A 26,923-nucleotide genomic window follows, 5' to 3' on the forward strand; every position below is an offset into this window, starting at 1 on the left:
GGCCTGGATGTCTACGGAGCCGCTCTGTGTTCTCAGAGCCTGCCTACACCCTGTCTGTCCCCTTCTTGGGTTTTAATTTACATTGGTAAATATTGATTTTTCCTTCTCTAATGGATGAATTATAGACAGCCTGGGGAAGGGCAGCTGATGGATGGAGAAGGGGCAGGGAAGCAGCTACCTTCAACTGACCTTCACCTTCCTTCCAGTGGCCCCCGGTTTCCAAGTTCTGGGTGTGCCCAGGATTGAAACCACTCAAACGCCGCCTCCTCCAAGCCCTCCCTGATAGTCCTGCTGGAAGCAATGCCTTCCTGCTTGGCCTTTATCACTTTCTGCCTTGTGCTAAAGCTCTGAATGGATGCGTCTTATCTCCTAGTTAGACTGCAAGTCTTTGCAGGCCGGGACCACGTGTTACTCATTCTTGCATCTCCCACAGCACCTAACACAGCGCGAGGCTTGCAGAAAGCTCCGGGCGCACGTTTGTGGGACACAGGGATGAAGTCCAGTGGCAAAAAGGGAGGAAAGGGCTCCCCTTGGGCTGCAGGGGCTCTATTTTAAGCTCTGAATCACGGTAATATTTGCTTCAGAAAAGCCCACTGTGAATGTCCTGCTCTTTCTCCACACTGAGCTGAATGCTGATGATGGTGGTGAGCTCTCCTCCGATTTTTCTCTCATTAGAGTCTCACAGCCTTGGGTGCTCTGGATGTGTGGAGCAGTGCTGGGGGGAGACAGGGCTGGGAGGGACGTGATCGCTCTCCCCGAAACACTGCAGGTGGCTCTTGTCTGCCCCTCACAGAGAGTCATCAGAGGGCTGAGAGGCGGCTAGTACTTTCAGAAGGGGGCAGAGGTCCCCTGAGCTGGAGCCTGTGGTGGTGGTGGGGGGGTGTGCAGAACTGCAAGGGGTCTGCAGCATTGAGTAGCTGCCCCGGAAGAACCCTCCGTCCACCACACGGGGCATCTGTGCTGAGCACATCCATGTGTGTGGCGTGGGCTGAGGGCGGCGTGCCTGGTTGCACTTGGGTGTCTGTGCACCTGCTGGAGGTGTGTATGCCTCAGCCTGCCAGCAACCACGGTCCCTTTGACCACCTGTGTCCCGCAGACTCTTCGCGGCTGGGCAGAGACATCCCTTGGTTCAGGTGACAATGCACTCAAGGGTTCCCGAGGATAAGTTCCGCTATATTTGTGTATTCACTAAACAAATTCTTTTGCAGTGACTTCTGCGTGCCGTCCGCTGCGCTGGGCCCTGTGGCTGTGGTGTACATCAGGAAGGATGGAGCTCAGGGGCCACGACGACGGGGGGGGGGGGCCTCATGCAGCGTGCTGAAGGCCCACAGGCAGGGGGGCTGTGGGGAGGGCAGCGCTCGACAAGCTCACCCAGGTTTAGGTAACCAGGACAGGCTTCCTGGGGGGAAGGGCCAACTAAGCTGAGACCAGAAGGATGAGTAAGTATGTGTCATTGAGACGAAGAGGGAGGAGCAAGGCGCAGAGTGGGTGGGCAGCACGAGGGTCCAGGCCTGGTACGGCCCAGGAGTGAACAAAGCTGGCAGGATCTGGAGCTCAGTTATGAACGGGGAAGCGGAGAGTGGGGACAAAGCCGGGAAGTGTGGGATGAGCCAAAGAGAAGGCAATGGGGAGTCTCTAAGAGGTTTTAAGCAGAAGAAGGTGTGGCTAGATCTGCATTTTCAACAGCTTGCTCTGGAGGACTAGACACAGACACCTGCTGAAGGCGGATGCAGGAAACCCCTTGAGAGAGATGAGGTGTGGTCCAGGGGTGATGAGAACAGATCAGAGGCATGTCTGGTGTGACCACACATATTCCGGCTGGCCTGGGAGAGTCCCTGCTTGCCTGCTGTCCCACCATTAACAGGACCCCCTTGCACTCAGCAAGCATCTGCTGTGGGTGACGAATTCCCTGGTTACCCTTCTCTTCATTGAAAGATTGTAAGCCCAAACCCACTGAGGTTTTGGGTCCCCAGTGTCTCCTACAAGGAGCCTGCCACATTCTGTTCAGCAACAGGGACAGGTTGGGGCTAAACTTCCCGAGGGGCTGGCTGAGTGGTGGCCCGAGCTATAGCCCCTCACACTGTTGGCTGTGTGCTCAGGACCCAGCCATCTGCCACCGGGACTTGGAGCACAGCCACGGACCTCGGAAGTGGCTTCCACGGCTGCTGCGTGGAGGCAAACACACTAACCCGTGGGGCCACTATGTGATGACACTGTCTTCATCCATGGCAGCTCTGGGCCAGCCCACCCTCGGGGTGGTCAGAAGGAGGCTGGGTGGTGTGACAGGCAGGCAGACAGGGGAGGCGCCTGGGTTCTGGGGCCACAGGGATGAGAGCACTAGACCCTCTGCTGCTTAGGGGCCCTGGCGAGTGACACTTTATTAGCCAGAGAAGGAAAGTGGTGTCTCTGTTAACGAGCAATTGATCTTCCGCAATTAATCTGGAAGTTGTGAATAAGCTTTTTGCAAGGCACCTAATTAGTAAATCTAGTGCCTTCGGGGGGTGATTACATCCAGTCAGGATTGATGCTTTGTTAATAATTATATTTAAAAACATGCTTAGTCACAGCTCTTGCCTTTCATTAATAGTTAGGGCCCCCCCTGGGGTAGGGCATGGGGGCGATGGGGGCCTTGGGGAGCCAAGCAGGTGATCGGGCCCATTTCCTGAATCCAAAGCCCCCTGCCCCACCTGCCTCCTCTCTCCACCTGGTCCTGAGCCCCATTAGCATGTTTTAGGCCAGGAACAGGGCTGCCTCAGGTCACATGGGTCCTGAGGTTCCCCAACAGCAGTTCTCAAACTTTAGTGTGATAGGAATCACCTGATGGATGCCCAGTGTTAAAAATAGAGATTCCTGGGCCTTACCTCTGGAGATTCTGATTCAGGAAACCTGGGTGGGCCCTGGGATTCTGTACTTTAAATAAGCACTCAGGTGATCCTGATGACAGTGGTCCCCGGACCCCTCTTAGAGAAGTATTGCCTCTGAACAGCCAACCTTTCCTCCCCAGATGCAGATCCTTAACAGATTTCTTCCATTCTGTCACTCCCTTTAACTTGTCTACCATGAATTGTCTCATCTAGCATTTCCCAAGGCACATTTTGCAGAGCACTAGTCCCAAGAGGAAAATCTTTGAAAGAAGTGTCCTGTGGTCAAATCTATTTGGAATACTCCATCTACCTTTCAGAAAATAAAAACACTCATGGTCATGTTAAAGGCTCTGAGAAGTCCTGCAGCCAGTACACCTGCCTGTCTTTGCTTACCCACAGGTGCACCCAAACAAATCTGACTCTGTAACTCCTTTTTGTGGTTGTGTGGATTTCTCTCCCATAGAGCTTGGCTTCTGGACACGCTTTGGGCCATGTCTCTGACCATTTCCCCCACAACAGCAGGACACCAGCTTCCTGCCCAGGATCTTTCCTCCATCGCACAGCTTCTCTCTCAATCCTTCCTTCCCTCCTCTGTTTCTTCATCAGGGGACCTTCCCACGCCTCAGCCCTGGGAACTACCCACTGAGTGCTACACCTTCCTCCCCAACTCCCAGCCGGCAAGAGCGCGAGGCCCCCGGCTAGGCTGAAGTGTCTACCGGAAGAGGCGGTTGGCTGAGGAGCTGCGGTGGGCGAAGTTGTTGAAGAAGATCTCCAGCTCCTGGTCATTGTCAAAGTCGGCGGCGATGACTGTGCGCACAGGGGACGGCATGGAGAACTTGGGTGAGGCGATATCCTGGGAGGAGAGAAGGCCACAGAGGTCAGCGGACAGATGAGTGGGACAGGGCAGGTGAGCAGCAGGCCGACTCCCCACACTGCATATGCGTGTGGATGCAATCCAGGAGAAAAGACAGCTGACCTAACACCTCCTGTCTCACCTCCCCCAGAAGGGACCTGTGGTGGCTGCACTCAGGGCCACACAGAACTCGGGCTGCTTATAGCAGGACAAGGAGGTAAGAGGAACAGTCCTGATTCACACCAGTGAAGCACTTGGCTGTTCCCCAGGCAGGGTCACACGTAGCCCTCCCATCAGGCACTTGAGAAAGGGCAGACATTAGTATTCCCATTTTACAGGTGAGATGATGGAGTCCTGGGGCAGGAGGGAAATCGCCCATGGTCATAGCTAATGATGGGGTGGGAGCCAGGGCTTCTGACTCCAGATGCTATGCCCTTCCTCCTCTGCAGGAGAGTCAGAAGCTGGGGGGTTGGGGGGACCTTGGAAGGTGCTGTGCATTTGAATCCAGGCTTCTCTGCTGAGTAGCTGTGTGATCTCAGGAAAGTTATTAACCTCTCAGGTCTCACTTTCTTCATTAGGAACATGGGGCTAGGAATGGCAGCTCAGGCTGTGAGGACTGCATATAAAATGCTTGGCACACAGTGGGCATGAGGTAGATCCCTGGCGATCTGTACTGGCCTCGCTCACGCCATCAGTCTCACGGAATGTGGCAGAGGTGGCTTTTAGCTGTGGTTTTGCTGTTCTCTTATGTTTTTTCTTGGAAGTCTTTCAATATTTTTGAGACATTTGCTTTGGGGTTTGCAGTATCAGATATACCTGTCCAGGGCTCACGGGGAGACCCTAAGCCCAGGAGAGCCCAGCTTGGGCCTCGAAGTGCTGACAGGGCCTGGTGGACCTAGCAAAGGGGTCCTGGGTGCGGGACTTCCTTTGAAATAGAAGAAGATGCGTTTCTTTTGTTTGTGAGAAGAATATCTATTGTAGATGGTTTTGTCCCTTAAAGATTCGAGCAGCCTGTCGAAATCTCAGGTACCGCATGGAAAGGGCTGGGAAGGGACATTCGGTGTTTCTGGGGGTGCCCCTCTGCCCCTTGGCCTGGCCCTGCTCCTTGGCCTCTTATGCAGGTCCCCCCTTCCATCTGCTGCGGGAACAAGCCAGCCTGGGACAGCTGGCGAGCTGCCTGTTCTGGGGAGGCCAGGAGGGAGGCTGTCCCCATCAGCGCAGTAATGAGGCTGATTGAGAGCCTGGCCAGTTGGCCAGGATAGGCTGAACAGGGCCTTAAGAGCTGGAGAAAAAAGAGACCTCAGGATCTCTAATTCGTTATTATTCTATTGATCCTATAAAAATGGAAACCTACATAGCCCCCTTGGGGTCGCCCCATTGGACGCCTGGGCTTCTGAGATAATGTATGTAAAGCGCTTAGCACAGTTCCTGGCACATGGAAGGCACCTGATAAATGGGGCATCTATTATCATTATTATTGCTCCCATGAGCTCTGGAGCAGGGCCACCAGAAGGCTTAGCAGCGTTCCTCAAACCCAGCACACTGATGTTTGGGCCTGGATCAATCTGTGCTGGGGGGCTGTCCTGTGCATTATAGGACATTTAGCAGCCTCCCTGTCCTCTATACCCATTAGATCCCAGTAGTACCCATCTCATTTGTGACAACCAGGAATGTCCCCAGACACTGTCAAATGGCCTGGGGAGAAAACCACCCCTGGCAGAGAAGCTGGGTTAGAAGAAAAAGCTGAATACAGATGAAAATCATCCAGGATCAACTGCCCAAGTTCAGGGTATGCCCCCTTCCTTCCCAGAGAGCCTGGGTCTCAAGGGAGAGAGCAGCTGGGTCTGAGCATTGCAAGGTGGCTGCCTATGGGGGAGGGAGCTTGTGGTGGCCACCTAGACATAAGGTTCCTGGACACTCCCCTGGGACAATCAAGCATCAGGCAAATGCTAGAACTGTCTCACTCTTGCAGAGGATTTTGGCAAGACCCAGATACCTCCAGAACAATCTGGACTCCCTCAGACCCGTTTCAACCATCCTATGGAAGCTCCCTGAGAAAGCTCCAAACTCAAGCTCATCAGGTGGGTGGCACTGTCACCAAACAGCCCCTTTGGAGAATTCTTGGCACCACAATCTATTGACAGCTCAGGGAGGGGGCACAGAGAGGGATTTGAGGTCATCTTGCCCACCCTCTGCCAACTGTCCTTGGTGGGGGGGGGGGGCAGCTGTTGGGAGGTCTGTAGTCTCAGCCTCCCCTGTCCCTCTATTCCCCACTGCACGCTTAGCCTGAACTTAAACTTGAAAAGATCAGGTTTTCCAGGAGCCGCCTGGAAAAACGCTGCCGATCCAGGAATGAAGTCCACCTTCCAGAGCCTTCATTGACCTGTTCTTGCCCACCTTGGGAAGCTGCTGCCCCTCCTCTGCCTGTGGCCCCCTCTGCTCCAGGCACTAGAAGACCAGACTGGAGTCCATCTTCTTCCCCCAGATGCTACGTTCATTGTGGCTCTCCTGCCTCGAGGTTCTGCAGAGCCACAAGCCTCTTCTCAGCCTGGTGGGAGGCGGAGGCAGGGCTGTATCCCCAGGATATGCCAGGGCCACTCACAGTGCTGGCCGGCGGAGGGCAGGGAGGAAGGGAGAGGTCTCCTCTTACCCGAAACCGGACCTTCCCGTGGGCGCTCATCTGCAGGTAGAGCCGGTGGGGGCCATTCCAGTTCCCGTAAACGATGTCCACTTTTCCATCACGGTTGAAGTCGGCCAGGGCAACACCTCGCCCGTGCTGGTGCGGGTCATCCACACCTGGGGAGGAAAGACAGGAACCCTCAAGGCAGCGCCCCCTGCAGGCTCCACAAACACCTTGCTGGAGCTTCTTGGAAAGAGACAGGGAGGGCGACCCTTGCGCTGACCCTGCCCTTTGAGCAGATGGGGAGCTGTGCTGGCCAGCCCAGAATTTCCCCACAGGGGCAGGTGGTGGGCCAGCCATGTGGTTACAAAGAGAACCAGACTTGTCTTCAGCTGCATCTGCCCAGCAAGCACACAATTTTCACTCAGTTTTGGGGTAGCATGGGGACGGGAAGGAGACATGGAAATTCCGGAGGACTAAAGTTCTCCCCAGGCGCCCGGCACTGCCACTGGGGTACATAGTAAGTTGGTCATCACTCTTTTGTTTAAATCTCTCAGTGGCTCCCCAGTACTGCTGGGCCAAGTTCAGATTCCTGCCTGGGGAGCACAAGGCCCCTGCCCACCTTATCTGGTCTTTATCTGATACCCCTGTATCAGAGTAAACTCCCCCTTACTCATAAGCTCTGCCTTCCTGGGTTCCTGTCGTTCCTCAAATGAGCCCTGCTCTTTCCGGCTTATGGCCTTTGCTCAAGCTTGTCTCTGCTCCAGGAATGTCTCCCCCTGGCTCTTGGTTACCTGGCTCCTTGTTTTTCTTCTGCTCTCAGCTACAATGTCACCTCCTCAGGAAGCCTCCCCTGACCACTCCCATGAAAACAGCTCCTCCCAACGACTTGGTTATCTTCCCTGACAGCCTCTCATTTTTCCCCTCCACCGTGCACATCACAGGTGCAATTATGTCCCTTTGTGGTTTATTTGCTTAGTGTCAGTTTTCCCCACTAGACCTTACACTCCATGAGGTCAGGGACTGTCTTCTTATTCACCTGTGTTCACATGGCATCCATCTCAGGGCCTGTGGTGATCCGGTAGTTTTCAGTAAATACTTACTGAATGAATGAAGAGACATAAATAATTTGACAGAAGGCAACTGGGGACATTGGTGACAGCAGAGGAAATACCACACCATAACAGAGAAACCCACAGTGTGCCTCATGAGCTCTGGGAAGAGAAGCTTGTGTGTTCAGTGTGACCTGCTTATGCTGTCCCCGCATCAGCCAGTGACCACTGAGCTGATCCCGGGGGAGGACATGGGGTGGCTTTGCCCAGAGGGATGGCCTGACCTCCTGGCTGCGCAAAGCAGATACGTGCCCTCAGGCCACGCGTGGAGCTGAGAGGCTGTAGATGCTGGTTCTAAATGCTGACGCCCATGCCAACTCTTTCAGAGGACAAACTGCCGGTGGCCATCAGGCTCTCACAGATGGTGGGTGACAGGACAATGTAATGGAGGGGGGATCACAGGATCCAGGGCACAGGGAGCTCTCGCCAGCTGCAACCACAGAGCTCCTGGGGATGGGAGCCAGGAGAAGGTAGGGCTGGGGCCCCTTGAGAACCTTGGAGGCTGAGCATCCCCTTGGGGGAGGGAAGGATCTGGACGATGGGTGGGAGGTGGGGGGGGGGGCGTGGAGAAGAGGCAGTGAGGCCCAGGCTTGAGGAGGAGGCTTCGCAAAGGAGCAGGGGCAGCCTCCCACCTCTAGGATTAATACCCCATTAATTCTCTACAAAACTCCCCAGTCCTAATGTCGGTGGCCTTCTGTGTTGGCCCATTTCTCTCCTATCTACGAGGCACCTTGACAAGGAGCTGGTTCCCTTTCACGGGAATAATCGGTGCCAGGCTGCATTTCACAGCAGCATCTGTTTGGGTGATGAATGCCCTCTTGACATGTCTTGTTAAACCCCTGCAATCATTCTGACTTTCAATTACGGGCCTAGCACCTTTCCTCTCTCCTCCCGCCAGATACCTTCTCCCGCTCCAACTTGTTCGCTCACCTCTGCTCCCATCTCTTTAACACCTTATCAAATCCTCTAGGCTTTCTCCACTACCACCTCCCTTCATTTTATGATTTTTCAGCAATGAGAAAATTTGCTACCAGAGTATACAGCACCGGGGTGTATGTGCTTGCCGGGTGGGAGGACAGGCCAGGGCCGCTGCCTCCAGCTCTGGCTTTGCCGGGAAGGAGAAGAGGGAAAGGCAGGAGGGGAGCTGACTGGCTACAAGCGGAGGGGTGGTGTTCAAAATGGGAACTCCCGAGCAGAGAGCTGGGGGATTAGGTACTTGTAAGTCACAGAGAACAGACTGGTGCTCGCTCAGGGATTTGATGCTAGCTGTCAGCACTAGCTGGAGCTTGTAGGACCTTTGATCTATGTGTCTAGATTCCCGCTCACCCCTTCTTCTGGAGGCTACAGCTCATCCCCATGCTGCCCAGAAAGAGGTGAAATCAATCCTTTCATTGGCAACGTGCGGAGGAAGCGGGTGGGGGGAAGTGGTTGAAGGGCAGGCTGATTATATCCACAAACTTTTATGAAGTGTCCATTCTGCCATTCAGCAAAATTTACTGGGTGACCACTGTGTGCCAAGTGCGGTGTCAAGAATGAACAGCACAGTGCCTAGTCCTCGTAGACATAGATTATTTTAGCAAAACAGAAGCCTGACCAAGAAGCGTACGCAGGACGGTGTGAATGCAGAGGAGGGAGTGTGAATCTTGCCAGGTAGTACAGACAGAGGCAGGAAAGGCTTCATAGATAACATCTGAGCTGAGTGTTGAAGGATAAATAGAAGTTCTGCAGACAGAGAAAGGGAGAAGGCACTTCAGACAGAGAGGATGGCAGGTGCAAAGGCCCTGAGGCAGATGAGGGATGAACAAAGAGGGAGGAAGGGGAGGAGAGCTGGGAATCCGAAGTACTATTTTATGTGGATTTTAGTCTCCCTCTTATTAGAGCTATTTGTTTATCCATCTTTTCCCCCCTCTAGAATACCTATGCCTGTGAGTGTATGTGTGTGTGGTGGGATGATGTGGTGTTCAGAGCAGCACCCCCAACTCTTACCCCCAGCCTGGCACTTAGCAGGGGCTCAATAAATGGCTACTTGATTGAAATCAGTGGTTAAGGTGAATGTGGGGAGGGGACCGGGAAAGAGGCAGCTTAGAGGAGAAATTAAGGCTGAGAACTCAAGCAGGACTCAGAGGAACACGGGCCAATTCTAGTTGCTGGAAAATGGATACTGCTCATGAGTTACAGGCTCCCCCTTTCCCCAGCGGTGAACATTCCCCGCGGCCTGAGCCTGGGGGATGTGGAACTGAAGATAACAAGCAAGGTTTCCCTGTGTGGTGCAGACGACTACTTGTCCCACTCTCCCTGAGGCCTGTGGGCCACGCTGGAGGGGGCAGGGCAGCCCGGAGGCCCCTGTGGGCCTGGGGCGTCGAGGGTCGCAGGGCAGCGGTCGCACTCACCAGCACTGGCAGCAGCATCCACGAAGGTGCCGTCGCCCTGGTTGTGGAAGAGGAAGTTGGGCCCATTCTCGTTGTCACAGAAGATGTCTGAGGCGCTGCTGCTGAGGATGGGGCCCACGCTGACACCCCGGCCCCCTAGGAGAGGACATCGATCCACAGTGAGTGGCAGAGGCAAGGCCTCAGGCCCGCGAGGAGGCCTTCGAGAAGCTGCTACGGCGAGATGCCTCAGAAGAGCTTTGGGGGTGGGGGGAAATTCCAACCTTCTGGATGCTTCTCTGAGCCCAGATCTGGGCTCGCAGTCCTGTAAACTTGTGTGGAGCATGACCACACTGATGATGAGGCAAGTGAGGGGCAAGACAGAGTCACTCTGCACAAAGCAACGATTCTGTGACCTATGGAACGCAGAAGCCACCATATCCTTCCCTTCCCTTCAGAGGCCGAATTCCAATACTCCCTTAGCCCAGGTCTACCCACCACATTTTGGTCAAGTCACAGATTTTCCTGACAACCCCCACCCCCACCCCCAGTCATACATAAGCCAGTCAAGACACCAGGTGTGCTCCTCTTCTAAGAACATCTAGGAAGAGGTTCTAGCTAAAGCTACAGGATGTTTTCTTAACTTTGTGTGATGGAGCAAACAACTGGGAACAACAGGCTGAATGTCCATCAACAGCGACGGGTTGAATGGATTATGGTGCATCCATACGACAGACCATTCTGCAGCCACTAAAAAGACTGTGTAGGTCCATATGTATTGACTTGGAGGAGTGCCCGTGACATACTGTTAAATGAAAAAGGAATTCACCAAGTAATGGTATTGTGTAATCTTAGTTTAATTTAAAAAAAAAAAAAGGAAAATACATGATATTTCTGAACATGTTTACACAAGCTCGTTCTCGAGTTGGGGGAGAAGTGGGAAAGGCCACACCTTGAGTTGTTAACCCAGACTGCTAGATGGGGTGGGATTTGGGGAGGGAAGGAGGGACGGTAGTTGGCCTTTTTTGGGAATGTCTTTGTGTTATCTGGCTTGTTGCAACAGAATTGCTTCTGTAGTTTGAAAGGAAAAAAAATCCAATAACTACATACTTTTTTTTTTTAAAGAAAGAAATCAAGCCAGCTTTACATTAGGGTTTGATGTCTCCAAGATCAAATTTGAGCTGTGTCAACAAGTCCAATCTTAAGACATCTTGAACAAACAGCCCCAACTACTGGGCTTCGAATCAAGAGTTGGAAGCCACACCCCCAAATATTGGGCAGAAAAAACAGCCTGACCAGGACTGGGACATGGATTCTAATCCCAACAAGGCCTTTCACAAGGAGTGTGAGCTTGGGCAATTTATATTACCCTTTAAGCCTCAGTTTTCTCATCTGTGCAATGGGGGTTGTGTGACCTGCTTTTTCTATTTTAGGATTTTTAAGAGGATACGTGAGGTGAGATCCTCACAGAGTCTCTTTGTGAATCCTACTCCCTTGCTACTCAGAGTCAGGTCCATGGATCTGCTGCAAGGGAGCCACCTTGTTAGAAATGCAGAGTCTCAGGTCCTTCCCCAGCCAGAACTTGCCTTCTGGAAGGATCCCTGGGTGGTCATGTGCACAGTAAAATTTGAAATGCACTGCTCTAATGGGCTATTCAGTACAATAAGAATAGTTTTCAGAGCACTCAGAAGGACTTATTATTGTTATTTGTTAAATAAATGAGAGCTCAGGCCGACCTGAGTGATGCCCTGCCTGCCTGCCTGCCTGCCTGGATGGGGAAGAGGTTTCCATAAAGTGACTGCTAATTTGGGATGGAGGTTCTCTCGGTCCCCAGACTCCTTCTGTCCTCTGAGAGATGCCCCTGGAGGAAATCATGGGGCCTTTCTCACCCGTGCAATACAGTCTGCCCACCAGTACAAGTGTTGGGGACCAGGAGGAGAAGATGGGGCAAATCGCAGTGCCACTCTTCTTGCTTTCATGGTTAAGCTCCAAATTAACACATTCTGGGCCCTGGGCCTCCCATATTCCTCCCAGGTAATCTAATTAGCTCTCAAGGAGAGCCCAAGCCTCATGAAAATGGAGTCACTGAATCCACAGTGCTCTCGGGGAGCATCATCCAAGATGTGAAATGCGTTCTTCATTAGGACAGCCACAGTGTGGGGTGGGGAGGCTTTCAGACGCCTTTCCTAAAGCCAGCAGAGAGGGGTGCTGGCCTGCAACCTGAGCACCACTTCTGCCCATTCAGAGGAGCCGCGAAGTGGCTGCTGGCAGCCGTCCCTGCCCTGGTCCTGCCAGATTCCAGCCCAGGAACAGGCTTCAGTGAGAAACCCTCGGCCTTGCCTGGGCCCCCGGAAATTCCAGGTGGGGCTCTGGGACTTGCCACCATGCAACTCCGTCCTTCCTCCCCACTCTGGTGTTCTCCAATTTCCTCTCTGCCTCTGGCTCTCAAGCTGTGACACATTCTCTTCATTTTCTACAAAGCAGGTTATTTCCCTCTTGGACAAATTTCTAAATCTTTCTAATTAACTAATTGGGTTGGGTTGAAAGCTTGTACCATTTGTAACCTGTAATTATTAGAAAATTGCCATGGTAACCACACTACTAATTAGTGACAATTTATTGCCATGGCAACTGGACCATAACAGAGATGTTACCCACAACTCCTTCTTGGCAAGTTCGCCGCACAGTTGGGGAGCAGGTGAGTCGACAGTCGGGGAGACAGCCTCTTGGGAACAGGTCCCCCACGGCCTCAGGATGGAGAGTCCAACTGGGGTCTGAGACGGGGGCGATCAAGTACTGGCACCCCTTGCTGTGCAGGGGAAACCCTCCTCCCAGGTGGACCACGTAAGTCCTCTTCAAACCAACAAAATCCATCCATCCTAAGGGTAGCTGGATACTTCCACTCCCTGTGTGGCCAGTGACAGAGGTCCCTGATTCAATGTCTTCTACCCGTTCTCCCTCCCCCCAGCTCTTCCCCTCCTAAGGTTTAGCACACACCTTTTGTGGCTGCATGAGGGGCAGTCAGGAACATCTTTATTTTAGCCTTGGAGGATGATGTCCCGATTGTGAGTTAAATTCTACTTTACATCAGTGAATGCTTTTATATTTGAGGCAGGCACATCCTCTTGGGGACAAGCAGTTTCCCCACTTGGGGCTGGAGAGGCAGCCCTGGTGGTGGGAAAGAAGATTAGGGATCAGGAGGTTTGAGTGTGACCTTGGGTGCCTCACCCAGCCTTTCTGGGCGTCTATTTTCTCACCTATAATGTGAGACTGACAATAACAACAGTTCCGTCTCAGGGCTGTCATAAATATTAAGTGAGCTGGTTTTCAGAAGGTACCTTGGAAAATGTCAGGTGCCACAGAGTCATTAGCTGGGACAATTTCCCACCTGCTACATTAATAAAATCTCCTTATTTCCCCAGGACTTTCAAGCGTCTAAGGCTTCCTTGTTCCGTTGTTGGGTGTAGACGCTGCTCCCTGCCCAACCCTTCCCGGCGGCCTCTCACTCTGCCCATCAAGCTGGGTGGGGGAGGTGGAGTTACAGGGGAAATGCCTCCCCACTGCCCTTCTTCCTCTTGCCACATCCTTTCGCGCCCCCTCTGATTATGGATAAATGAGGCTGCCCATTGCTCCTGCTCCCCACGGGGCAGCCTCATTTATCCTCAAGAACTGCACCCCTAAAGTTCTGAACCCCTGAGCTTTGGCAAGGCAGACTCAAGTCCAATTTGGGTACAGGCAATCCGTTTCTCAGACTGCATCGAGGCCGTACTGGGGTGGCCTGCTGAAAGGCCGTATTGTATCTGGGAGCCAGGTGTGGTGGGGTAAGAACGGAAAAGAGAGGCTGTGGAGAACCAAAGCGTGGGTGCTGCTGAACCACCCCAAACTGTGGGCCAGAGGACCCAGGCATGAGGAGGTGGGCATTGCCTTGCTAAGGAAAAGCCTCTAGGTCCTTGCCTGGCCTTTGCACCTGCTTTGGCTACAGGAACTTGAGCTGTGTGCTCTTCAGGCCCTGGTCTCCCTCCCTGTAAACTGGGTGGGGGAATGAGATATCCAAGGCTCCTTCCCATTCTCCCAGTGCATCCTCTAGACTGGAACTCAGGACGAGCATGGCTGGGAGTGGATTCCTGGGCCCATCTGGAGTCCACACCACTGCGGCTTTGTGAGGCCCCTTGGTCAAGGAATTTGGACCCATGGGATTAATCTACTGAGACCTCAACAGAAATAAAATTCTTACGATTCTTGTGGATGCCAAGGCCTGCAGGCTTCCGAGAACATCCAAGCAATTATATAAGAGTAGCAAAGATGCTGGAAAACATAAGGGTGAGGAATGATGTGTGTGTGTGTATGTGTGTGTGTTTGAGAAGGGGGTGTGAGGATAGTGCAGGATGGTAACAGGGTCTTTCATCCTAAATTTCCTGAAAATTCAAACACAGAATAATACTGTGTTGGTGCTACCCATAAACCCTCTGTGAGACGTACAGATGCTGGGTGGGGCTCTGAGTGTGTGGAGGGCAGGGTATTAGATACGGACTTGTATCTAATAGCAGCCCCTCTGCCTCCCTGCTCTCCCGTCATGTGTACGAGACATTCTGTAGCTTCATCTCACCTGACCATTTGCCGGGTGAGGAAACCTGGGCTCCAGGAGGTGTAATCGCAGCCAGCGGGCAGTGGATCACAGTTCATATCCACACCTGCATGACCCTGGAGCCTGTACTCCCCCACAGCGTGTTCTAAGATGTTTCTACAGAAGTCTCCTCCAGGCAGAAGAGGGATCCCTGCTCCCGGTAAGGCCCAGAGTGGTCAGCCACAGGCTTGACCTTTAAAACCTTATTTTAGCAGAAGAAAAGATTGTATTTGTATATGACATATATGTGTTTGTTCTGAAAGAAAATGATGCCCCCTCTTGTCACTCACCCAGTACAGTGACACCCCATGTGCTCTGGGGCAGGTCTGGGGCTGCCCTCCTGGAGGGTCCTGGGCCCTGCTGGAGGAGCCCGTCACTCCAGTGCTGCTCGTCAGATCTGGCTGTGCTCCCACTGCAAGGCAGTGCACCCCTGGCAAACTGGGGTGCTCCGTGGCCCCCACTCTGCTGCCCACGGTCACTTCTCTGGAGTCGGCTGCTGGGGAGCCGCCAGAAGGCCTCAGCTGGGCTTTAGGCATCTCCTTCTCCAATAATGACTTCCTATAAATCAGATCTGCCCTCCTCTTTGTTCTACACCACTCCCAGCCAACAGCAAAAATCCCCACCCCACATCATAAATCCACCTTCATTTTCTTTCCAAATTTCTTGTAAGGATTCTTTAATCACCACCTTGCAGCCCAGGCAGATGCTCCCTCAGAGGGTGAGGCCCAAATGCAGAGCTCCTGGGGAGGGAATAGAGACTGGCGGGGGTGGGGGGGGGGCGGTGGGCAGAGTTAAGAAGGAAGACAAGTGGATTCCAATAGAGATGGGCATGAAGAGGCCCATGGCTGTACCCGGGGCTGAAGGGCAGAGTGGGGGTCGGGGGACAAATGGACAATGCTTCCAGGGCAGGGGCTGGGCGGGCTTGCTCTGTGCTGCCCCCTGTGCCTTGCAGGACGCTCCCTGCACCCAGGAGGTGCCCAGCAGAGGGCCCTGGCATCCCTGTGGGCACCTCAGAGGATAGGGTCTACGCTCCGAGGGTCCTACCTGTGGGCCAGGCCCTGTGCCGGCCATGTCCTATGTTTGCCAACCTTCATTCGCACACCCCCACTGTAGGTGAGAAAGCTGAGGTCCACAGACATTAGTAAGCTGCCGATCGCTGCCTGGATAGGACTGGTACCTAGCACTGTGACGCCAGAGCCTGTCCTCTTAGCAGCGCTGTGAGACAGTGGTTCACGCTGCTAGTTCAAGGTGCTCAGAGAGGCTGGGGATGTGCCCAAGGTCACTCAGGGCTGCAGAGGCCAGTGTAGACCTCTTGGTCCTCACCTTCCCCCTCCTCGGGTTCCATGCCAGGCCCTCTGCCACATGGACAACTAATTCTCAGGATTCCCTGTACCTTCCAGGCTCCAAGGGGCTGCCGGCATCTGGGAAAGTTGGGGCTTGGCATTCTCCTTGAACTAGGGACTGTGGGCGAGTGGGCTTCCCTCCATTCAACTCGGCACCAACCCCAATGTCGGCCCGCAGCCCGCGAGTCCCCCGAGAGTGGGCACGGTGGCCGCTAGATGGCACTGTGACCTAGCAGAGTGGCAGCCGCCAGTGGAATTGCTCAGGTCTGGAGAGTAGGCTTCCCATCCCCCCACCCGAGAGAGCCGGACAGCGTGGTGCGGGCAGTGCCATTGGCCGGCCTCCCCCTGCTGCCCGCATAGCCTTGGCCAAGCAGCTGCTTCAGCCACAAAACCTGGGGGTCATAATCAAACCCGTGAGGGCCATTCCCTGGGGTTGTGTCCTGGGGGATGCCAGGCCTTCCTCCTTCACCAGCCCCTCCCGTTTTGCAGGCTGGAGCCGGATGCTGAAGCTGGAGGTCACCAGAAAGGTCAGCTGGTTGTGGCAGTTTAAGCTTTGGGGTCGGGGCTCTAAATGCTCGTTTCTCTACAAACCTTCTGTGTGACCTTGGGCAAGTCCCTTCTCCTCTTTGGACCTCGATTTGTTCTTTTGTAAAACAAGAGTTTCTCCAAGGTCTGTCCGGCAGATGGGTACTGTGTGGCTTGGCTCTGGGGATGTGTGGCTCCCCGACTGCACATCTGGCCATGGCTTACTTCCCTCCTGGCCTGCTCATCACACTGCCTGCCTCCCTCCCCCTTCCCAGGCCCCAGGGCACCAGCCTGGAGCTGAGCACTGGCCATGTGCCAGAGCCTCGGCAATCAGGCCAGCCTCCAGTGGTGGACCTCACATTTGGGGTCTGTCCCTGGGGCTCAGGGCGGTGCTCTGGGCTAGCTTTCCAGCCAGATGTCCACGCGTCATTATCGGAGTGACAAAGGGGGCTGCAGGGTAGAAGTGAGGGGCTTGGCGGGCAAGGAAAGGGTGGGCTGGGGAAGGCGGGCAGACACAATAGTAACTTGGTGGGCCAAATAGGTTCTTGTCAGCCAAATGGCTTTTGGAAGTCTGCAAAGCTGCTCTAACGTGTCCTCTGGGCACGCCAGCTGCCCCGGCCTGCCTGCCTGCTCCACAGAAGCTGCTGTCCCTTCCTTGAGCTGCCTGGCCCTTCCAGCACAGCCCGGCGCAGTTGGCTACTGCTCCCATCCCCATCCGTACTCCTCAGCTGTCTCCTCTCGGTCCCCTCCTGCCCCCTCCTTGGTTCCTGCCGGCCCCTGTGCCAGCCCAGCCAGCGTGAACAATGTCCCCTTCGTGCTCAAACCCAGCCGCAACCTCCCGAATTCTTTTATTCTGTGTATAACCCTCTCTCCCAGACCTTGCCTCCCTTCCATCTCATCATTTTCAAGTGCTTCATCTCCCCAGCCCACTCTCCTTCTCCTGCAGATCAAGGCACTTAATTGCCAAGCCAGCCCAGTGCACAGAGCTGGGAACTATTCAGAAAAATTGACTGTACAAATCTAGGCTGAAGCTCCTGCATGTTTATTCCTTTTCCCAGGAAAGCATGGTTTATTACTGACACTCAGCCAGAAAGACTGCACGTTCACGTGTGGGGCTCTCGAGCACTTTGATGGGGCTTGAGCTGTGCACACTATTTTACTGTCTAGCCATTTGTTCCCACAAACTTTGTCAGACAGGTCAACATCAATCTCCCTGTTTCACCGAGGTGGAAAGTTGGCTAGAGAAAGGCATCATAAACTCAGGAGAGGCTGTGACAACCCTTTCCAAGTAGGGCTTTGAGAGTATGCTACCACCCGGCTGTCCAGAGGCAGGGGGATGGCCCAAACGACCCTTCAAGTATTCTTCCAGCCCCAGGATTTGGATTCAGGCAGGCCTATACTTTGGAAGTCTGCAGTGCAAGTTGGGATGGATATATCGGGAAGGTCAACCAGTGAAGGATTTCTATGTCCAAATTACAGGTTCGGGGTGAGTGAGGCCCAAGTTCACGTGCGAAGTTGTTGTGCACAGCTCCGGCTTCCTGATTTTTGGCACCCAAAACAGGAACTGGATTGCTCTGCCATCAGCGGTCTATTGGCAGATTATCAGAGTTTAGTCAGCAGCCGTGCTAGAATTAGAAAAACAGCCTTCCCTAGAAAGATCTCCCTGTCAGAGACTGACAATAGGTCCCCCATCCAGAGAGATTTGGGGGGAGCATGGCTTCAAAAAAAGGGCCTGGAGAGGTTTTGGAACAAGAAAACAATTCTTTGAGCTCAGTTATCCGAGACAGGACCCAGCTGAAGCTTAGGGATTTAGCACTCAATTCCTGGCCGCTTATGTATAAGTAAATAATTTCATCTGCTGTTTGGCAATAAAGAATTCTTTAAATCTCGGCCTTTGTGGTTTGTCAGTTTTCTCCTACAGAACCTGTTCACCCATCATTTGGGTTACAGCAGAGAACGGGGCAAGAGGTTCCAGGGAGAGGATGATGATGTGCTCACCTTACGTCCTGTGTCCCCCACGCCCCCAAAGCCCACACCTGACAGGTATCTCACCAACCCTTGGAAAGGCAGTGTTGGAGAAGCTTCGTGTGGGTGGGGGGATGGAATCAAGCCTTCATCCTGCCCTCCCCAGGGACGCAAGCACACCCTCTCCTGTGGGCTCTGATAAACTAGACTCAGCCTTGCAGCGCCCAGCCCCCAGCCCCGGCCCCCCACCCCTCCAACTCACAGCCCGCCGCACGTCACGCTGCCTACCTGTGTATTTGCTGACCCCAGCCTCAGCAGCCACATCTCTGAGCGCCAGAATGCCCTGGGAGAGGTCACTGGCCTCAGGGTCCATTTCAATGAGGGCGTCAGGGCCCACGTTACCGTAGGCATAATTGGCGATATAGATGGAGTAGCGTCCGGAGCCCTGAGGAGGAAGGGAAGGAGGGTGGGTGAGCAGACCGGTCTGGGCTCATCTTGGTCTCTTTCCCGGAAAGCGGTTCTCCCCCTCCTTTTGTAGGACCATAGCTCTTTCACGGGTCAGGTGATCCTCCCTGGTCCAGAGTGCATGGCCTTGCAAGCTGCGCACGGGCCCAACTCCAGAGGTGCTTTTCCCAGAGGCTACAGAGTGCACGACACCTGCCCGCCCCCCGCCCTGCCGCGTCCTAATACAAAGCAGCCCTGCTTCTCCTTCTATCCTGTTCCAGAAGAACACATCCCTCCCTCTCCCCCACAGCCACCTTTTTATAGACAATTTTCTAATGTGCCTCTCTCCAGCTGAGCTCTCTCCAGCTGCCAGCCAGGGTAGCTGCTCAATAAATATTTGCTGATTGATTGATCTACCAATTCCCATTATTCTCAGTCTCTCTCTCTCTCCCATTCAAGCTCACTCCAGCCAAGATGACAAGCAAATTCCGGAGTTTGCTCCCTCCCCACTGCCCACCCTGTATCTCCTTGTTCCTCTGTTTCGGTAGCATAGGCGGCTCGGATATGCAGGGGTCCTCCTTCCCTCTTCCATCCCCCTGGTTTTCCCATATAACCAGAAAGAAATAGTATATTGCTTCTGTCTTTCTAACACTGTCTCAAATATTTTTTTCCTTTGCATCCAGGAGAAGCCTGGGTACCAGCTCCTTGCAGCTGTAGTCGTTCTCCGCTCTAGTCCGAAACCCTGCGGATGAAAGACTCTTTTCTGTCTGTTAGTATAACGGTGTCATTTCTTCAATGGATGCCTCCTTTCCCCCAAGAGATCTGCACGATTTCTAAATTCTAACGGTTTTCTAGCTTTCCTCTCATCATTTCCCTCCAATTAATCAGATAGTAGATATATCTTGAACTCCAACTACATGCAACACGCTCTTGCTATAAATGTACCTAAGACAAAGTCTTCATTCTTCGGTTGCCTATAGTCTCATTTAAAGGCAAGCCATAAACATGGGGCACCTGGGTGGCTCAGTCGGTTAAGCATCCAACTCTCAGTTTCAGCTCAGGTCATATCCCACGGTTCGTGAGATTGAGCCCTGCACCAGGCTCTGCAGGGCTTGATTAATAAATAAATAAACTTAAATTTTTTTTAATGTTTGTTTATTTTTGAGAGAGAGAGAGAGAGAGAGAGAGAGAGAGAGAGAGCATGTGCACGAGAGGGGGAAGGGCAGAGAGAGAGGGAGACATAGAATCCGAAGCAGGCTCCAAGCTGTCAGCACAGAGCCTGAAGCGGGGCTTGAACTCATGAACCGCGAGATCATGATCTGAGCCAAAATGGGACGCTCAACCGACTGAGCCACCCAGGTGCCCCAAGAAATAAATATAAACTTTAAAGGCAAGCCATAAACACAAAACAACCCAGGAGAAACAGCTGAGTTCCAGGCCGACTGTGCTCTGTCACCCCCTTCTCGGCCCTCAGCCCTCCTGGCTTGATTCTATTTCTTACCCAATGACTCCAGAAGCCACCCCCCCATCCCACCGAACCAATCACTGACGGCATGTTTTCTTTGGGGAAGCTGATTAAGAGCTACTTGGGTCTGTCTGACTGGTGGGTGAGGACAACCAAGGAACTCACAGTCTCCTGAGGGGATGCAGACATGTCAGCGATAACACAATTACGCATATGATCAAGAGAATATGTATGTTAACTACACTGGAATTCAAATTAAAAAATTAAAAAAATAAATATGTTAACTCTACTGGAATTAAAAATATTTTAGAGAAGAAAGAGAATATGTACAGCATTTCCTGGTGTACAGAAGAGGGCCCCCAGAGGAAGGGCACTGAACCATGCAGAGTTCAGAAAAGGTTTTCTAAGAGGAGTCTCAGCCAGGTGAAGTGTAGAGGAAAGAACCTTCCAGGCAGAGGTGATAGAGAATGATGTATGTAGGCGAACCACAAGTAGTTGGCTCAGTGTTGGTGGAATATGAAAGGCAAGGTAGGGTGTGTCAGGGGCCGAAGCTGGAGAAGGTGGAAAAGATATTCTCTAAAGATATTTATGCCCCTTCTTTTTTGGTTCTCTGAGCCCCCATCCTGCCACCTGGGACTCTGTGCTTCACGAATCTCGCTCCTCCCTGGTCCCTGGCCTGGCAGCATCGGTGTCATCTGGGAGCAGGTTGGAAATAAAGACTCTCGGTGACCCCTCCCCTCCGCCAGGCCTGCTGAATCAGAGGCTGCATTTTCACAAGACTCCACGTGATCCCTGTGCAAAACTGAAGTCTGAGATGCACCGCTTTGCAACACAGCTTCGTGACTGGGGGAGGACCCTGAAAGGCTCTTGCCCATCCCAGAAGCGGGGTACAATGACAGGATGAAGGCTGAATGAACGGGCCCGAAGGGGAGAGTGTGCCCTCCCCGTGCCCATGCCTGACCCTCCCAGCTGTTAGCAGTCCTGTCAACAAACGGGCAATTTAAGCCCAAATGAACTGAAAGGCACTCTGCTAGAAATTAGGATGTTGATAAACTTCCGTTATAGCCAGTTCCTTTCTTCAATGTATTGGGCTGATAAAACTTGACAAACACAGATGTGTTATGGCTATAGAAGGCTGCAGAGACTCACATGTGACCTTGACTACAATCGCTCTGGGACATTGAGGTGATTCTCAGAGATGAGCCTGGAAAGAGACTCCCAGCAGGGCAGTGGGCTCACCCTCAGCCTACATCAGAATTGCCTGCAGGGTTTGTTAAAACACAGACGCTAGCTCTCATCCCTTGAGTTTCTGATTCGGGAGCTCCGGAGTGGGCCCTGAGTTTGCATTTCTAACAAGTTCCCAGGTGAAGGTGATGCTGTTGGCCCAGGAACCACTCCCGGAGCCATGGTCTAGGGGTGTTAGCTTGGTCCTCATCCAGGCTCTGCCCCTACGTTGCTTTTTGTCCTCAGGCAGGTTCCTCACCCCCTGTGGCTACGTCTCCTCATGTGTTAAAGGGGAATCATATTCTCCCTGCTTCCTGGCAGGGTTGTTGAGAAGATGAAATGAGACAACACATGTGAAAGGTCTCCGAGAGATAAAAATGCTATATAAACATGAGGCATAATCATTATCGATCAGGGAACGCTTCTTGTAAGAGACCGGCTTTCAGCTGGATCCAGAAAGGTGGGTGAATGATGAGGCAGCTGCAGACAAAGGGCAGGCAAGTGTGCCAGGATTGGGGGCGAGAGGGAGTGAGGGCTGCTGGGGAGGGGGCAGGAAGGGCACGGGGTAGGGTTGAGACATTTACGTGCGAGATGGCTTTCAAACTGCAGCCTGCACCAGAGTCACCCGCAGGGTTAGTTCAAACCCAGATTTCTGCTCGCCTCCACCCACCGTGGGTTCAGACTCAGCCGGTCTGGCGGGTGGAGTGGAGGTCAGGCCTCAGAATCTGCATTTCTAACAATGCTGGTGCTGCTGGTCTGGAGACCACACTTTGGGAACAGGTAGATTAAAAGGCTCCCAGTGGGGGCTGCGGGGCTGAGGAAGGAGTAGGATGAACACTGTAACAGAGGCTGTGGTTAGAAATGTGTGTCTGCTGTGGGTTCACCCAGAAGCAGGGGAGCCATGGCGTCTGATTCATTCTCAGGCAGGCAGGGCTCCATTCCTGGCTTTGCTTGCCATTTACTATGTGACCAAGGTCAAGTTGCTTAATTGCCTGAAGCCTTAGTTTCCATATCTGTAAAATGGGGATAATGATAGCATGTACCTCATAAGCTTATTGTGAAGATTCAGGAAGATGATGCATATAAACCACTGAGCACAGGGCTTGGCATGTTGGTACTTTATTAAGGTTAGCTGTCGTTATTAAGATTGCTTTTGGGTTTCCAAAAACCAGGTTATGTTCCTACTTCTCAATTTCCAGAGCGGCCATGACCTCACCTTACTGCTCCCTTCCACAGTTCTCAGGCCCCAGGGATTGCTGAGGCAGCAGTGGTGGCTGGACACAGAAAGCAGCCCCCTTCCTGGTGGCAGACTGACTGTAGGGGTTCTTTCTAGTTCCCTGAGGCTGGGGTTGAGCAAGCCGCTAAGTGCCTGCCTACAGTGCTGTGTGCCAAAGCATGTTTTTTTTTTTTCTTTTTTTTTTTTTCTTTTTTCATTTCACGTGGTGCCTCTGTCCTGTGGTTAAAGGCGTGGGCGTGCAGATGACCTTGTTAGGACAAGAGTGCATCTCTTTGTGATTAACCTTCAGGCCCTGCCACCAGATCGGAGATGGTTTCCACCTTGGCCACGTGTGGGAAGCCTTGGTTCAGAAGGAGCGAGACAGGAAGCAGGAGCCTGGGAAGAGGCTCCCAGCAGCGGCCGGCCCTGGTACCCCCCAGACCCTTCTTACTCTTGGTGGGGGCCGCTCCCAGAGCTGCCGCCTCCTCATTCCCTCCCACCAGGCAGGAGTCCAGGTGGCAAAGATTCAGGTCAGGGCTAAATGTGGCTTCACAGCCCAGCTTGGCTTCTGTTCCCAGTGCCAGCTTGTTAAGAAATAAATATTTATACCTGGCACCTGCCTTCTCCCAAGGCCTGGAGGCCCCTGCTGTGAAGATTCACACTGAATCCCCAACCCCCTTGTGCCATCTCAATCCTGAAATGAGCAAGGCCCCTCGACCCTGCCCCCAGAATGGAGCTAGGCAGCAGCTGGGTCCCTGATTTACTGATGACTGTCTATGAAGCCGAGGAGGGGGCAGGAGGGGAGCAGGTGACAGGAGGGATAAATCACCTCCACGGCAAGCCTCCTGCTCTGGCTGGGACTGCTGGGCCACCCCATAGGACAGGTGGCTGCATCTGCCCCTGCCCTCCTCCTCAGCCTTTCCTCCCCACCTGCTTTGGGATGGCCCCTGCGGTACGGTGGACTAGCAGGCGCGAACGCGGCGACAGAGCTCTTGATTAACTAGAGTACTTGGACGTTCGGGCCACCCTCCACTCACCCACCCATGAACCTCTTTGTCATGCCTTCATTTGTTCCACAAATATTTTCGGGGAGAGCTCTGTGGCTCAATGCCTGGCACAAAGTAAGCACTTAATAAATACTGGTTGAAAAAATGAATGAGCACGAGGTTTAGAGCTAGAGAAGTCTGATTCACGTCCTAGTCACACTGCCAATCTATTTTGGGTCCTCAGGCAAGCCACTGCCCCTAGCTGGGCCTTGGCTCCCTCCTCTGCCCGACGGACACGATGATGACAGCCCCTGACCCGTTTCCTCATTGGCTGCCGGGAGGGCCTCCAGGGAGAAAGGATATGAAAGTAGACTGCAACTCACCCTGCAAGTCTTGTTGATATGTAGTATCTACTATGCGCAAGGCACGGTGAAGCTTTGGGCTCTGCCCCGGACAGCCTCACTCTGTCGGGGGACGTCTGCCTGTTGGCTCCCCTCCAGGCTCTCCCATCACTGCGTGCCCCCCTCTTTCTCCCCAGGCCCCCCACGCACCCCTGAACTCACCGTCCTGTCCACGCAGGCCACGGAGCGCCCGGCAAAGAGGCTGGCCACACCGCGGGCCACGTTGACCTCGTCACTGAGGATGTCTTCCCACCGGTTGTTGCGGAACTTGAACAACTTGTCCGTGTATGTGGCCACCCCTGGAGAGAAGAGGAAGGGAGCGCCGGTGGATGGCGGGCCAGCGTACAGGTATGTTTCGGGGCACCTGCCACAGGTGGTTGGGGCCACAGGTGGATGGGTCACCTGCGGCAAGGTGAGTGCACCCTGCAGCACTCACTCAAGCAGGCGAGGCTCCGTCTGGGGGGCACTCAGGTATTTTCAGTTGAGAGAAGAGACTCTGAGGCTTATGAAAAGAGCCAGCCCAGGCCTCAGGAACTACAGAAGAAATGTTACCACTGCTGTGTGTCCGAAATGACTCTCAACAGCTGGGTTTCACATTCTGCACCATGTTCCTGCAACATCCAGGAGATTTGGGATTGCTGATATCTCAGCACCCAAACTCAACCCAGAATCTCTCTTTCCCCAGGAGCTGCCTCCTACATTCTTTGCTGGATTGCAGGACCTGATCTGGGTCTGAGAAAAAAATGATCCTGGTTGGTGGGTGGAGCTCTAAGTCCGGATCTAGGAAGGGGCTGGAAGTGGGGTTCTGACAGATCTGTTTCCCACCCCCAGGGGAACCGGACGGCAGCAGTGTCAGCACCCAGGTGGTGTGCAGGGTTTGGGCAGCCCTGGGAGGCCCTAGGGAGCAGTGGTCTCTATCCCTTTGAGAAGTGGATGGAGGCTGAGGACCCTGAGCTCAGGTAGTCGCACACACATGCACCACACGATATACCACATGTAACTGCAGGGGGTCTGTGGCCTCCTGAGGCACATTCATGGCTAAGCAGCTTGGTTTTGGGGAAGCAGGGAAGAACTTCTGGTGGCCGGAGGCTCGAGCTTTTCTAAGACCACTTGATCAAAGCTCTCCGCTCTGCTGTCACCCCTAGTTTATTTCTTGCTCCTGTGAGACCCAGAGCAGTCATATTTTAGGAGGGATCGTGTTCTGCTCGCAAGAACTGGCATAGGAACACACGCAAGGAGCAGCTGCAGAAGTCAGGAAGGTGAGCCTGGGGAAGAGTGGACCTGGGGACAGGCCCCTGCATTTGACTCTCTGGCTGGCCCAAGGGAGAGGCCATGGGCTTAGGCGGAAGGAAGCAGCATGCTGCAGCGGTTAAGACATCTGGGTTTAGAGTACACAAGCCCCAGTCCTGGTCTCTGTTCTACCCAGATTCTACTACTGGGGGCTGGCTGTTGACTTTAGGCAAGTTGCTTAGCATCTCTGAGCTCCAGTTTCCCTGGAAATGGGACAGCAGTAATAACTGTGTCAAGTTTACCGTGCGGAATATGTGAGATGATGTACCCCAAAGGCTTAGCACAGTGCTCCCTCAAGGCGGTAGCTATGAGACCAAGTGGTCTAGACCCAAGTGGTCATTGCCATGTTACAGATGGGCCACTCTTGAAGGTTCTTCAGGGACATTAGCTCTGCACTGCAGGGCTCTGGCGAGAGTCAGTGCATGAAACGAGTGACTGAAGAGGACTGTGGGAGTGTGAGCATGTGAGGTGAGGGTGGATATAAAGGATCTCTCAGGTGCTCTGCCCAGGAGACAACAAAAGGCTTTGCTCTCTGAGTGGCCTCCCATGGGAACCTCCTCAGACCACAGGGACCCACGGGGGCTGGTGCGTGGCCTGTGGGGTCTGGAGTTGGCCTCAAATGCTCACCAGACACCAGGGAGCTGGCACTGGAGCCTGACTCTCTTAGAGGGGCAGAGGCCAATCTGGGGGAGGGAAAGGCCCTTTCTGAGGGGAGCAGGAAGCAGATCCGGGAGGCCTGCAGGTGTCTGTTCTGTGGAGGCTTGGCTGAGGAGCCACATCTGGGGTCTGCACAGAGCCATGGCGGCCTGGGAGGGAAGGCCACGGGGGCATCTGAGGAGTTGGTTCTGGATGGGAGCACAGGTGCTGACTCCGATGGCCTGAGCCTGTGCCCACGCCAATTTCCGCTCAGGCCTTGCTGGTTCCTTATCCTCTCCAGCCTTGGTTTCCTCACCTGGGGGTCAAGGGAGTTGACTCCTTCCTGTGCCTCCTCCCCCACATTGTGGCGGTGAGAGTTACAGGATGAAAGGCACTGAAAGGGCGCCTGGGTGGCTCAGTCAGGTAAGTGTCCGACTTCGGCTCATGGTCATGAGGTCATGATCTCATGGTTCGTGGGTTTGAGCCCCAGGTCGGGCTCTCTGCTGTCAGCACAGAGCTTGGAGCCTGCTTCAGATCCTCTGTCCCCCTCTCTCTCTGCCCCTCCCCCGCTCTCACTCTCTTTGTCTCTCTCTCTAAAATAAATCCACATAAAAAAAAAAAGGCACTGAAGCCCCGGGGACATGGTCAGCATTGCTCACGGCAGCCCCACAGCACCTCATCACAATCCCTGGGGGCCAAATGTATTTAGAAATTTAGATTTTTTTTTTCACATTTTAGAAAGGTAACACAGCGCACACACCATTTATTACATAACACCCCCAAGAGGGATGGGGCAGCACCCTATAATTAAACACATTAATATTTCTGCCGTAAAATATATGAATATTCACACTAAGTGGGATAAATAAAGTCTATAAATAGCTCACATCAGCCCAGGACAGGTTTTGCTATCAATTCACTTTCCCACAAACTTAAAAAAAAAAACAAAATACCTGAGGCTCTCAGAATGGTTTGGATTTCAGGACTGC

The 26,923-nt window shown here is 53.4% G+C and overlaps 1 protein-coding gene across 7 annotated transcripts in view; it reads right to left on the reverse strand.

The window, feature by feature from the left end:
• The window catches only part of CRTAC1 (cartilage acidic protein 1), a 158,210-nt gene that overhangs the window by 36,002 nt on the left and 95,285 nt on the right, over nucleotides 1-26,923 (reverse strand). For all 7 annotated transcript variants that reach the window (XM_045438483.1, XM_045438476.1, XM_045438475.1 and 4 more), the window contains exons 4-8: nucleotides 24,171-24,307; nucleotides 18,561-18,717; nucleotides 9,840-9,974; nucleotides 6,368-6,513; nucleotides 3,581-3,717 (exon numbers count right to left, since the gene is read on the reverse strand). In XM_045438483.1, the coding sequence (XP_045294439.1) occupies nucleotides 3,581-3,717; nucleotides 6,368-6,513; nucleotides 9,840-9,974; nucleotides 18,561-18,717; nucleotides 24,171-24,307 (712 nt within the window). The remainder of the gene's footprint in view (nucleotides 1-3,580; nucleotides 3,718-6,367; nucleotides 6,514-9,839; nucleotides 9,975-18,560; nucleotides 18,718-24,170; nucleotides 24,308-26,923) is intronic.

This window comes from Leopardus geoffroyi, chromosome D2, assembly GCF_018350155.1.
Source record: "Leopardus geoffroyi isolate Oge1 chromosome D2, O.geoffroyi_Oge1_pat1.0, whole genome shotgun sequence".
NCBI lineage: Eukaryota > Metazoa > Chordata > Mammalia > Carnivora > Felidae > Leopardus > Leopardus geoffroyi.